Raw genomic sequence first — 14,006 nt, 5'->3', positions numbered from 1 at the left:
AAAGGACAGATGGAGGGACCACAGTGGGGATGGCTGGGATGTCAGGGCTCAGAGGATCCCTCTGTCTCTGAGACAGATGAAGCAGAGACAACTCTGGCTAGGATGGCATCGGATCCTGCCCATCCTTGTAGCGTGACTCTGCAGAGTTGCTCCGAAGGCCACGTCCCTGGCCTCCCAAAGGGAGTGTGGAAGACATGTCTGGGGGAAAGGGAAGACCATTGCTTCTCTAATAGAACAGAAATACCTTTTGTTGACCTAGATGCCTCGTAGGTCACAGCTGTCCTGGAGAGTCACCATTAGATGCCGACCTCTCGGATCAGCTGCCCACGTGCACCCTCTACCATCGCACCAGCCTCCCTGTCCGAACAGTGACCTGCCTGTCCATCACCCACGTGCCTTGGGCCCAGCCTGACGCTGTCTGCGCACTCGGCGTCAGACACGCGGGGCGGGCGGACCTGGACGCGACAGGGACTTGGTGGCAACGTTCAGCATGTTAATTTTTGCTTACTAGGTTAGGTCAGTATTTCTGAACTGGTTGGCTGATAGAAAAGAAGGAGGCTTGGGTAGAGGGAAGTGAGGGAGGAAGGGAGCACGGAGGTAGGAGAGGGTGGGAGGCTGGGTGACAGAGCCCGCTCCGAGGGGTCCCCGCGGAGGAAGTGGGGGACCCCGGCCCCGCTCACCAGTTGCTCTTCCAGGTGTGGCGGACGTGCGGGTCGTGGATGCCGTGCTTGTCCGCTTGCTCGTCCAGGAAGTCGAACATGTACTTGATGGCCAGGGGCAGGGCCGAGCCCCGGTGCGCCGTGCTGAAGATGGTCTCAAAGAGGTCATCCACAAACTTCTGCAGCGTGCCCTGCGGGCCGAGGGCAGCCAGCTCAGGCACAGCTCCGCCCAGGGAGCTCCGGGCCGAGGCCGAGGCCCAGGACGGGTTTTAGCAGCCCCGGAGAGGGGAAGGGAGGCCAGCGCGCAGCCCGGGCCCCTGGGGGAACCGGGTGAGTGCACGCGCCGGCAGTCCCCCCCCATCTTCATCTGTTTCCCTAAACCTCCCCAGCGCGTGCAAAAATAGACGGAGCGCCAAGACTGGACCTACGTAAGCCTTCCTCTGCCAACAACATGGTTTGGTTTGACGCCCTTGGGTGGTGTTATTTTAGCACCTTTCACAAATGCTAATGAACAGCTCCCTCGGTCAGAGCCGACAAGCACGATCTGCTGGTTTTGTTTAGCATTCTGGCTAAGGAACAGGTACTCACTTGGCTCTGCAGGGAGTGGGGGGGGGGGCAGCCCCACGGCAGAAAGACAGCCGCAGGCACACAGTGTCCCCAGGATTGGAGGTAGCGCCTGGAAAGCCACTGCTGGGGGCCCAGTTGCCCCTCGCTAGAGATTGAATATGATGCCCTAGAGAGGGGGTCATCCTTTCGTGGGGGCACAGCAGAGGAGCGTGAACAGATGTACCTCATGTCTGTATATTTGAGAACGGGTACGGAGAAGGGCGGGCACAAAGTCTCAGACTACATGCCAACCGTGATGCCCGGGTGGGGTTTGCCTGGAGCACTGGGTCGAGAAGGATTCTGAGGTTCTGACGAAGAGTGCCAGCGCTGGGTGGCTAACAGAGGGGTCCTGGCACAAACATCAGGTACCTGCCGGCTCTGATGAAGTTCCTCCCCATACCCCACACCTGCCCCTGGCCCTGCCTGAGGTCCCCTACCTTAGTGGCCAGTAGACGCGTCAGATAGATTTCAGACACCATCTTGCTCCCCCGGTCACCCTCCTTCTGGTCCCCATGCTCGTGGTTCTTCACCAGGTGCCACATCTTGACTCCGCTCTCCAGGTCGGGGGTGATCATGGGTGTGCGCGAGCGGAGACTGTCGGGACTGCCCGTGTACCGGATCATGTTCTCTGCCAATGCAGGGACCCCGCCTGGGTGAGGCCTGTAGTTACCCAACACGCCGGCCCCCCACCCTTCCTGCCACGGCCAAGGCTGTGTGATCCTTCCTACGGCGTGCGGGTGCTATTGACTGTGTGTCTTGCAAGCAACGTTCCCTGAAACTGGGATGCTTTGCCTGCCACCTCCAGGAAGCTCTCCATGCCACTGAGATCCCTCGCCCTCCTGGACTTGCATCTCTCCAGCCCTAAATTATTCAATTTCTAAAAATATAAGCCTGTCCCTTATTAGTGTGTTCCTTGAAAGAGTTCTGAGGTGATGGTTCAGGATGTGTTCTGGGTAGACTGTTAAGGAGTGGGTAGCCCGTTCCCTTCATGACTGTGCACCGGCTGAACCACGGCCCTGTCACCTGCTTCCCCCGATCCTTCCGTCTGGCCTGGGCCAGCCCTTCCCACTTGCTGGCTGACATGCGGGGTGTGGTGGAAAGAGTGTGGTGCAGAAAAGGCGAAGGCCCTACTGTGTGCAGGTGCCACCGTGTTTTCTTCTACTTATTTCCTACACTGATTCTGTGAAGTCAGTAACTTTTTCATTCGCTGTTTTGCTGGTAGGACCAGGTCTTGCAGCCATCAGGCAGCTGGCCCCAAAGCACACAGGTGTAGGCGGAGTAGGGCTGCTCCAGGGCTCCCAGCCCACTTCCAGTACCTTCTCCCCCCTCCCCCGTACCACGGAGCCGGAGACCTGGGTCTGCACCTTCCCTCAACTGCTTCGTGACAGTGTGACCTTTACCCATCACTTAGAGTCTCTGCATCTGAGTTATAATTTGCTAATCTGCATAATAGGGGGAAATAATAATTATTTAATTCACTGATTGTTAGGAACAGGATGTGTGATAATGAATATCACAAAAGTGAAAGCATCACGTAGAGTGTAAGCTGCTCATGAAGGTTAGATTTCCTTCTTGTTTGTCAAGGATGAAAGTCCTCAATTCCTGCACAGAGTTCCAGATGTGGAGACCCCTCCCCACTCGGGCTCTCCCCAGAGACAGTCAGCCCCCCTGACTCCCGCCCAGGGGTCTGCTGCCTTTCAGCAGGGCTGCCCTCGTGATACTCGCCTCCGCAAGCTCGGGCATTCTCTCCTCCCCAGGCCGACTGGGAGAACTCACCATATTTACTCGCCGAGGTCCTGGAGACTGTGGAGTTGTTCACTGCATTATAGGCTGTCACCTGCTTGGACACTAAGGCCACCACAGAACCATCTGGCACCTGCAGAGAGAAGGCTTCTCAGAGCCTGGGTACAGAAAGTCTGTCACCCCAGGAGATAAGCTGGACCTCAGGGGCAGTCAGTGCCTCACAGAAGATGGGGGGACTTTGGAGGTGGTCAGCTGTGCTTTGAAAAAACAAGACAGACCCGACTGCTGAGTAGCACCTTACGCTGTGGCTCCTTCTTGGAGCAACTGTGGCAAGAACTTCTCACTCAGCAGCACCCTCCATCCTGATGATTCCCTTAGAGGGCACCTGGACTATGCCCCAGGGATCATCCAACAAATCATTGCCTTTTCTTGGGGATTTGCCCACACCCTGCGGGAGGCATGCATGTTAGTGTCCTATCTCAAAGAGGTCAAGGTTTCCTGGCTGGGGGATGTCAGGCTTCTCTGGGTGGCCAAGGGAGTCAGAAGTGCTGGGGGAGAGGTGGGTGCACAGCGTGGTGTCCAGCCTCTCTGGGTGAGAGAGGTCTGAGCTTTGGAGGCCACCGCAGCTGAGCGAGCCCCACCCCTCCTGCACAGTCACCCCACCTGGTAATGGGCCAGTGTGTTCAGTCTCTTCCAGTCATTCTCAATTTTGGTGGTAATGTCTTCATCCTGCAGGATCATCCTGGCCCCGCTTCCTTGTCGCCATTCTGTAGGGAGAGCAGTCGCGTCTGAGAGAGGCCCTTGAGCCCCTCCTGCAGGGATCCCAGGGGCCCGGGGTAGGCAGCTGCACTGTACCATGTGGAGCATGCATCCCTGGATAGACCCTCCCTGAGGAGGGGTGAGAAGCTCTCCGTGCAGAAGGGCCCTGAGTTCTAGCTCTGGTTCTATCTCACCAAACTCAGGGACACAAGACGGGTAACATCAGCTATCCTCCCCTGCCCGCCTGCCGCCATGAGTGGCCACATCTGTGAGCAGGTGCTGAGTAAGTACTGGCTGAATGAACAAGGCAGGCCGAGGCACTTAAGAAAGCACTGAGCAGATGCCAGGCGGCATCACCACCACCACGGGCTCCTTTGCTTGATTGCAAGGTCTTGGAGCTAACGAGACCCAGGCTGCAGGTTCAGTCTCTGTGCACCCTGGTCCTGTTCCTGGGGTGTGTCCTGTACCCAAAAGCCAGCAGGTTAGTCACCGTTGGCAGGGAAGCTGGGTGAATGTGTGTACAGAGGCCAGCAAAACCCGTTCCTGTGCCCAGGAACAGCGCCATCCCCACAGAGGCCGGGTGAATAGCAGCATCTTGGTGATCCATCCAGCACCTGATTATTTGACACTACAGGTACACGCTTCTATGCATTCTCCCCCTGGGCCCAAATACCAACGCACGGGCTCTTGGGTGGATACCACATGGGGAAGCAGGAGACTGTTTCTCATCAACCAAATTGCCGTCACCACCCGTGGTACAAATCACATGGAGATGAAGAAGCACACGCTCCAGTCCTGAACTGTACGCACATGGAAACCCAGGTGCGTGCCAGGCATGCGCACCCACACACGCACATATGTTCACATGCACACACCAGAAAAGAAAAACAGCCTTTTAAATTCAAATGCATTCCCATGTGTTCCAGCCAGGAAGCCACGAATCTGTCTTCCAGGCGGTCACAGCCCCGCTCAGCGCCACACAGACACCAATACTTCTGAGCTGTGCAAGAGCCCTGGGACTCACAGAGCACAGCTGGGTCCTGGCAGGAGTCACCCGACATTCTTGCCTGACCCCAGGGTGTATTTTCCTATGGCCTTCAGGGACTCGATTCAGAATCGACCCCCACCCACACTGTTCTTTCCTGCTAAGGCTGAGCTTGGGTCTCCAGCTGACCGCGTCACCGGCACAGAGAGTGGGGACCCCTCCCTGCTTGGTGCCCTCGGCATGGCCGGTGCTATTGATGGAAAACAGGCCCAGGAGGGGAGCTGCCTGCCCTTAGGAGCAGCAGAGAGGCTCGTAATGCCCCAGTCCCTGCTCCAGTTCCTGGGCTCGCCTGCTGCCTGGCTTAAAGCCTCGTGTAGTGTGGGGCATCTCAGGAATGTGAATATGAGGGTACCACGCATGCTCACTGGAGCTGAGGGGCCTCAGTGGGTCCACGGAGACCGCCGACCATTCAGTCCTGCGGATGGCAGGCTGGGAGTCGATCCCACCGATCTGGGCCTTGGGGAGGGTAGGGTGAGACGCTGACGGGGAGATGCCCCATGGAGGCACCTAGTCGGCAATGCTTCACTTGTTGTGGTTTTTGCTTTTGCTTTTCGTTTTATGGACACATGTGTTTCTGAGTGGGAGGGGAAAAGAGGTCACTCAGCTGATATGCTGCACAGTCTGACTCGTGGTAGAGGCCAGTCTGTGGTCAAGGAATAAGGCAGTGGCATGCTTTATCCCAGCCCCACAGCAGGCCTTACCAGACCAGGCCTCTGGGGTCTCCCCGGCTTGCCTGGTGGATGGCACCAGGGCCATTAAGTCAGAGGCTGTGTTGGGGGTGGGGGAAAGTACAGGGACAACTTGGGGGCCCAGCAGACGGGGGGGCTAGAGGAAAAGCAGGGGAAGAGCTCTGGATATTAGGTCCACTGGCTGGGCTTAAGGGAGAAGGACGTCTCCTCCACCCAAGTGCCTGTGGGCTTGCCAGGCCTAGATGGGAACCAGCTCTTCTGGTTTAGCAGCTACACTGGCACCACTTGCTGTTGGAGTTGTAGCACAACTCAGTTCAGTGGGATCTGAACAAGCCACACAGCCTGGTGGACTGAGCAATGACAGCTGGTGACTGATTCTGGAGCCCGATGCAAGGCTTCCCTGTTGCAAAACGCCCCTGAAATTGTGCAGTGCACAGCCTGCGCGGCTGTACTCAGCAGCCTCGGTTCTGAGTCATGTCCAATAATTATGTAAGCAGATTAAAATCAGTCTGTTTCTATGTCCCCAACTGTAAAAAGTAGGGCAGAGTATGGCCATGCTTCCCCCCAGGGCAGTCAAGGAATGATGGCTTGTCCTTGGGAGTACAAAAATTTGCTGCTGCTAGATGCCTACCAGCAGTGCTGGTCCAGCACCAGGAACACAGTAAGTACTCGATGAGTGTTCATTAAAGCGATAGTGAACACGTGAATGAAGGAAGGAAGGAGAAGGATGGGTGCGTGAGCGATGGTGCCCTATTTCCAGGCAGTACAGGAGAATTTTCTGCCTGTGTGTTGGTGCTCACCATGGGCAGGCAGAGACCTGCAGCTGGAGGTGCACGGTGAACTATTCCGTGAGCAACCCGGGTCAACGGCTGGTCTGAACTCCTCAGAAAGGAGGCACAGCCGGTGCCAGAAGGAAAGTTGTCTTAAATTTATCATCACCAATCCTTCCAAATTCATGACCAGGAAATTAAAGAAACAGATTGGGAAGGCAGACACAGGGGTCCTTCTCCCCAGGCCACTGCTTCTTCTGGTAACCTTCTCTTCCCCGGGCACTAACTGAGCACCTTCTCTGGGCAGGGACCCTGGGCCAGGTCACCTGGATACACTGGATACAGTGACGTAAGAGGGGCCCCAGTGCTCCGGGTGTTCTCCAGATGGGGACACGGCTCGGGTGGGGTACTAGCAGGCAGCAGGGGGTGGGGGAGAGCAACCATGGTCATTTAGCAATTATCCCCAAACGTTAGGAATACTCCCCCAAGTACCAATGTGAGGACAGTGAGCTCGAGTCAAGGAGGAGAACCCTCAGCCCTGCTTTTAGATCTCTTGAGACTGTTGGGTTCATTGTCTCTCATACAGAAAAATTGGGTTTGATTTTTCCCCTGAAATCTAAGAAAGGTAAAAAAGTGACATTCTCCATCCTGTCCCCAAACCAGTCCTGATGGATGCAAGCCCAGAGAGGTGGGAGCCAGGTGCTGGCAGCTGCATCCCTGAGATGTGTAGGAAGAAGCAAGGCCATGGGGAGTTTGCTGAGCCGACCCAGGATGGAGGGGCAGGGGCGGACTGCAGCAGGAAGGCACGAGATTCCCTGGCGCCCAGTAATTTAGGTGGGCTGACGTGGAAACTCACTCTTCTCTGCCAGGGTCCTCAGTTTTACCTGTTGGCCTGGACACCCTTCTGCTTCTGCGCCACGCTTTCCTTCCTTTCCTGAAACCCCTCACCCAGACCAGCCGTGGCCTCTATTCTCCTTGAACTCACCAGGAATGTCTCAAGAATGCTCTTGCTCTGCTTCGTGACCTTGTCTCGACAGGGGCCTGAGCCCAGGGGCTCTGCTGCGTCCTGCCGGGACCAGGAAAGGACGAGGTGGAAGGCCAAAGCGTCTGGCTTCCCCTTATCCCGGGAGCCATCCACCCTTCACATGTCATCGCTGGCTTCTGGAAATCTCAACCCTGCCTGGCACTGAGGAACCCAAGAGCAGGTTGGGGTGGCTGAAGGTCAGGCGGGCCTGCCACCTTCACCTCCCAAGGACAGCGGCCTGGTGCCCCTGGCAGTGTGTGCGGCTGCGGGCAGTGTGTGCTCGGCCTCCTGGGGCTGAGCAAGGGCGTGTCTCATGTTGCACTCTGTGTGCTGCTGCATATTCAACATACGCTTAGTTTTCATGTCAGTAACGAAAATCAATAGGACCAAGCCTCCCAATCCCAAATTCAGCACCCACTTCACCACACAAGCTCCTCTGTCTTGCCTATAAAGACAGCACTAAAAATATATCTCTTTTGTGTCCACACCTTGCTATGTATGCACAAGGTGACCCCGTTAGAACAGCTGAGGGGTGATGTGACAGCTGGGCCCATGGCCAGCATCCTCCCAGTGGATGCCCGCCTCCAGACAACTCCGCCTGCCCTTGGGCCATGGAGAGAAACTGGAGACTACCTCCAGGCACCAAATGATGGGGGATGCTGTGCTCAGGGATGGCCCCCGAACCCTGAAAAAAGGCGCACTCTGGACCAGGACATCCAGGGAGAGGCATCTCTTGCAGCCACCATACAGAAAATCCGAATCCAGAGAATCTCAGAGCCCCACTGCACACTCACTCAGTCCAACGCCGCCCGCCCAGCACCCACTGTGGGCCAGACCCTGTGCTGGGAGGGCACACAGCTCATGAAAGCTAAGCCCTGGTTCCTGAAGGGCTCCCGGAGTGGAAGGCTGGGAGGGAGCCTGAAGAATCAGGGGCCCAGGATCGGGGTTGGGTGGAGGGAAGAATGAGGAGAGCCTTGGGGGGAGGGCCAAGGGGCAAAGGCAGCAGGCGCTCTGGTCCAGAGGTGCTACTTGTGTGATGCTTTGGGCGATCCGTGAATGTGTGTCAGTGTGGGAGTCAGCAGAAAGGCTGGAGAGGCACATGCAAGTCAGAAGTGCATCAGGAAAGACCTGGCAAGCCCGGTTAAGGCATCTGGGGGTGAGCTGTGGGCTGGGGAGAGGGGGTGTATGAGAAGGGGGGAGCTCATGGAGGTCACGAGGTGGGGGATCCCCGCCAAGGATGGCTGCTTTTGGCCAAAGCAGTGGGGACTGGAGTGCAGATGTGGGGGGTGTTCAGGAGATAGACCACACAGTGCTTGGAAATTGTCTGGGAAGTGGAGATGGGAGCATCATGGTATGTCCCCCAAATTTTGAGAAGGTGGTGGGGGGAATAGCAGGAAGCTAGGCCAGAGAGGTGGGAGGGCTTCACCTGCGGGACAACCCTGGAAGGAGACCCTGGCCCCAAGCACATTCCTGGCCTGGCTCCTGGAGGCTCCCCTACCTCCCAGCAGGTGCTAGGCTGATGGGCGCCTCCTCCCTGGAGCATAAGCCTGCAAGAGCTCTGGCCCTTGTGGTGTGAGTATGCAGGCGTGTGCACGTGCACACGTCCACACTCATGCACACACACACACACATAGATGTATGCACACACATATTCATGCATGCCCTTCATTTCACCTTTGGGTGGGGACTCATGGTTTGCAACTCCCCTCCCACCTTCCATTCTTTCTATCAGTACCTCTCCTTGGACCCATCACGGAAAACTGGATGGGCAAGGGAGGACGGATATGACCCCCAGACTGATCCGTGCTGGCTGAGCCAACCCTCCTAGCCCAAGAGGGACCTTGACAGCAGATGCCTGTTCTCCTGCCCCAGGCCACCGGGCCCCCCTCTGGGGTGCTGAGAGCAGGCTGTCACCAGGAGCATTTGGCAAACCTGCACGGGCCCTGCTCTACCCCCAAGGACGGGATCCTGAGCCGAGGGCTGGAGGCGGAGACAAGAGTACTGCTGGACACCTGTCGACAGGTAAGCCCCAAGCAGACCCCTGGCAGGGAGCCCAGGCACCCTCGACACCCAGCCACTCCCCAGTGCAGGGGACATGCATCACAGAAGAACGGGGAGTGGCCGTGACAGGATCAGAGCGTCACTGCAAATGAGGTTGGAAGATTGACCCAGGACCGGGAAGGGGGTACCATCTAAATCCCTTTTGTTTAAAAAAAATTTATTGTGAATGCAAGTTCTAAAATATAAAATAACTGAACTATGAGATGTGGCACTTCCGAGAAGAAAGTCCCAGGTGGAAGTGTGTTGTCTGCATGTGAGAGGCCAAGTCCATATAAACTGTAAAGTGTGCGGCTCTGGCTAGATGTTGCTATTTGGTGCAAGTCTGCAGGGCTGCAGGCAAAAGAAGGCTGTGCTCTGCGACTCGATTAAGGAGACATGAGCTGGAGCTTAATGGACATTCTTGAGTCTGCAATGCAGAGGCTCTGGGGTCCCCCCAGCGGGGCTCTGGTGCGCAGTGTCAAAGAAGAGCGAAGGCAGGTGGTGGGCACCGGGGAGGGGGAAGGTGACCCCGGGGCTCCCATGCACGGCACCAAGAGGGAGCCGCTAGCTCTGACCTCCCTCTCACAGCTCCTGCCTCCCGCCCCGTGCCCCACTCCAGGCTCCAGGCACAAAGGACAGACACACTCACAACCCAATTTGTTATGCTTCCACCTTCCAGGGAGTGAGGGAGGTGAAAGAAGAAAGAAAGGAAAAAAAAAAATCCCATTATCTTTATCTGTCCTTGCCATCATCAGGTGCAGCGGAAAATGCAAACTGGGGAGACGGCTGCTGTGAACTCTTTGTATTTCCCTCGGAAGATAGTGTATCTTTTTATTGCATGCAGGAATTACTGATTTGAAAAACACATATATATCCTTTCAGCATGACTTGAACCCTGAGCAGCAGGACAGAGCGGGTGGCGGAGTTCCAGGGGCTACTGGGAGAGCATCCACATTAAACTGGAGGACTCTCAAGAGGTCAAAGCCCAAGGGGACACTGTCTGGGGAGGACATGGGTGCTATCCCCACCTTCCTGCTGCATGGCCAGGGCCCAGGCACTGCCTCTCTGAGCGGCAGATGCTCCTGTGCAGGGGACCAGACCGGCACTGGTGATTTCTTCTGTGCTGAGACAGAGTCCCATGGCTCAGAGGGAGGGGTGTCCTGCCTTCTGTTGCTGTGCAAAGAAATGGGGGAACCTGCCCTGTTCACACCGGTACCCCCATGCCCCGCACAGAGTGTGCCCCGAGGTCGGCTCTTACGATACATGGGTTGAAGAGTCTAGCGCTTGGAGGTGGGGTACCTAGATCCAGTACCTGCAGGTGGGAAGGGACATAATTGGGGCAAAGACAGCCTTGTGTATCAGAGTGGGGTATCACCGCCACCATGCTTGGGGAGCTCCCAACGCCTTCCTGTCCCCGCACAGCCCCCAGCCCCTGCCCCAGGGTGTCTTTCCTTCCCTAGATTCCAACAGCTGAGATGAAGCAGCTTGCTACCTTTACTTCACAGGCTCCTGTGCTGGTTAGTTTTATGTGTCACTAAGGCTATGCCTCGGCATACGGCTGTGTGGTCAGACAATATTCCGGACGTTTCTATAAGGTGCTTTTTAGCAATCAACACTTAGACCATTGGACTTTGAGCAAAGTGAGTTGCCCTCCGATGAGCTGAAGGCCTGGAGAGAAGAGGAGACTGACCTCCCCTGAGCAGGACAGAACTCTGCCGGCAGAAAGCCTGTGGACGTGACCTGCCACACCAGCTCTCACCTGGGTCTCCAGCCCGGCAGCCTCCCTTGTGGATTTGGGACTTGCTGGCCGTCCCTGCCAGAGACCGAATGTTTGTGTCCCACCAAAATGTTCACATCGAAGTCCTAACCGCCAATGTGATGGGACGTGGACGTGGGGTCTCTGTGAGACAAAAGGTTGTGAAGGGGGAGCCCTGTTGAATGGAATTAGAGGCTATAAAAGGGACCCCAGAGAGCCCCGTTGTTCTTTGTGCGGAGTGAGGACACAAGGAGGCACCACCTCTGAACCAGGAAGCAATCTTCACCAGACACCAAAACGGCCAGCATCTCGATCTGGGACTTCCCAGACTCCAGAATTGTGCGAAAGAAATTTCTGTTGTGTATAAGCCGCGCAGCCGATGGTGTCAGGCTAGGGCAGCCCAAGGGCACTAACCCTCCATGATCACGTGAGCAAGTCCCGGCAATAACTCTCTCTCTCTCTGCACGTTCTATTGGCTGTTTCTCTGGAGAACCCCGACTGATACATTCCCCAACTTGGTTGCTTGATGCCTGGTGACAGGGTGGATGGAGGTGGGTAGGAAGTGGAGAGAACTTCAGTCCAAGGAGCAATGAGTGCAAGTGTCTGCCATGAGGGGGCCAGGCCAGGCCAGGGGCCACGGTGAGGATGAAAGGCAGGAGGAGATGTTTGGGGCTGGATTTACTTAGGATAGTTATGGGGGGCAGGGCGGGGGGCCTAAATTCTCTTTGATCCCTTCTGAGCTGTTCTGCGACAAGCGCCCTTTCCTTGCGGGGGGCTGGCATCAGGACGGGGGCGGCAGCCTTTGCCCCATGCCCTCAGCTATGGGCGAGGAGGAACGAAGGGAGGATGCTTGGCTAGCTTGCCTCTGTCCAAGGCGTGTGGCCGAGTCCTCCATGCATCTCTGTGCTTTGTGCAATGTCCCTTCGGCATAGACTAATTTTTGATAATAATCGCACCTTACATTTGTCAATTGCTTTTAGACTTTTAAAGCACTATCACCTACATGATGGGAAAAACTTGCCTTGCCTCTTTCTCCCCTCGGGGGCCATGAGGCTGAGTTGAATCATGTGGAAAAAGCATTCGGGTCTCTAAGGAGGCCTCATTTCCTTGTTACGCAATCTGGCTTTGGTAGAAAGAAGGCCGGAGCTTTCAGGGCAGCTCCAAGCTCTGCATCTAATAGAAAAAAGGGCATTCCTTGGTAGAGCACCCAGCGCAGGGGGCCTTTGTGAGGAGTGGGGCATAACACTCCTTCCCCAGTAAGGTGGGGCCCTGAGGCTCCATCTGCCTGGGGTCCCCGCTTCTCTGGCTTCCTCCCTGCTGTCGGAGGCTTCGTTCCCCCTGCCCCGGTTGTCTCTGGGTCCTCCCTCCTCCCTGGCAGCACCTCTGATGGGACAGGTGGCCCCTTTGGTCTCTAGGGCAGCCGCAGTGGGCAGCGCGTCACAGGGCACCCAGCCCCTGCTGGGAGGCAGGCGGCCTGTCCCTGGCCCCAGCAGCCTGGAGAGCGAGCAGCCCCACTTGGGCCCCATCGCTCGTTGCTCGGGGGATGGCAGGAAGTCCTGCAGCTGCTCCGAGGCTGCTGCTTCCACTGCAGATGGCTTTCCGCTATGGCCATAGGATGCTTTCCATCTTTGCATTCATGATCTGCTTTGCTGGGCTTGCACACCTAGACCTTTTAAGGCAGTCAGTTTTCTAAAGCTAAGAAGCAGCCCCTTCCCCTTCCAAGTTCAGGATGCACAGATTTGGGGCGGTGGGGGGGGGGTGGTGGTGGTGGAGGGCAATCCTGAGCAGCACAAACTGGCTGTGAAATCAAGCACATGTAGAGAATGTGGCCCTAAATCTGCTTCTAGAGGGCACCCCTTTAGCTGGGGGTTGAGAGGACACTGAAGAACATTGGCTCCCACCCATCCTGAAACCATGAAGTGTTTGAACCACCACAGGACCGAGTTTGCCTCTTTCTGGCAAGGAAGAGGAGGCATTCAGGTGCAAAAACTCAGTCTGGATGCTTCAGGTGGAGGTTTATGCAGCCACCTGTGGCTCTCCCTCCTGAGGAGTCACCCCAGTTCCCAGCAAGAGAAGCAGCAATCCGATCTGCACATGCACACAGGGGCTCTTCCTGGGTTCTAGCACCATCCAAACTCACCTCCCTGCATGAAGGTTTTTATAGCAGCTCCTCCTCTTGGCCTCACTATGCCAGGATTATCCTCCCACCCACTGGGCAGATAAGGACACCAAGAACCTAAGGTGCACCGACATGGGTCCTGCACTTCGACAGAAGGGATGGTGGGTGCTACCTGGCTCCCCCACCCTCCATGAACTTAACTGTCACCGGGAGACCCATTATGGGAAAACCCACTTAATTGTTTGGGGGCGGGGAACACAGGAGTCTTCCTTCCTGGTAGCTGTTTTCCCTCCCACTGGTTCTGTAACAGGTGCCTTCCCTATGTCAGCCTCTGGAATCTTCTTGGTGGCAGAGTCACCTGCATGCAGGTGCAAGCGTCACTCTGCTCCAGGTGCCTGGTGCTCTGGGACACACAGGTGACATGCTGGCTCACACGGCACCGCCACCAACTCTCACATATGCCTCCTTCTTGTCCTGGAAGCAGCACGTGCAGAGCCACCTCCCAGGTGAGGGGGAGTAGGTGCTTGCCCAGTCTCTCTCTCTCTCCCTGGGTGCCTATGCCTCGGACACGGCCCGTTGGGAGCCAAACAAGGGGACGCGGTGTTAAATGAAGCAGAGAGAGTTGAGGTGGGTTACAGGGCTTCTTGACCCCGAGGCTGCTGGCATCAGAATTTGGGGAGGAGGGCAGGTGCCACTCGAGAGGGGACGAAGGTCCCCTTTGTATGTTACAAATAGGGTAGATGCCCATCTGTCTTGGATGGCCTAGCTGCAGGCAGCTTAGAGACCAGATGGACGG

At 56.5% G+C, this 14,006-nt stretch overlaps 1 protein-coding gene across 1 annotated transcript in view; it reads right to left on the bottom strand.

Annotated features, from left to right (window-relative positions):
* PLXNA4 (plexin A4) overlaps positions 1–14,006 on the bottom strand; it is a 425,241-nt gene that overhangs the window by 16,732 nt on the left and 394,503 nt on the right. Inside the window, exons 26-29 of the mRNA XM_055307457.1 lie at positions 3,672–3,775; positions 3,042–3,141; positions 1,703–1,893; positions 681–850 (exon numbers count right to left, since the gene is read on the bottom strand). Of these exons, the coding sequence (XP_055163432.1) occupies positions 681–850; positions 1,703–1,893; positions 3,042–3,141; positions 3,672–3,775 (565 nt within the window). The remainder of the gene's footprint in view (positions 1–680; positions 851–1,702; positions 1,894–3,041; positions 3,142–3,671; positions 3,776–14,006) is intronic.

This window comes from Nyctereutes procyonoides, unplaced genomic scaffold (assembly GCF_905146905.1).
Source record: "Nyctereutes procyonoides isolate TBG_1078 unplaced genomic scaffold, NYPRO_anot_genome, whole genome shotgun sequence".
NCBI lineage: Eukaryota > Metazoa > Chordata > Mammalia > Carnivora > Canidae > Nyctereutes > Nyctereutes procyonoides.
This window is presented reverse-complemented; position numbering and strand designations above follow the sequence as displayed.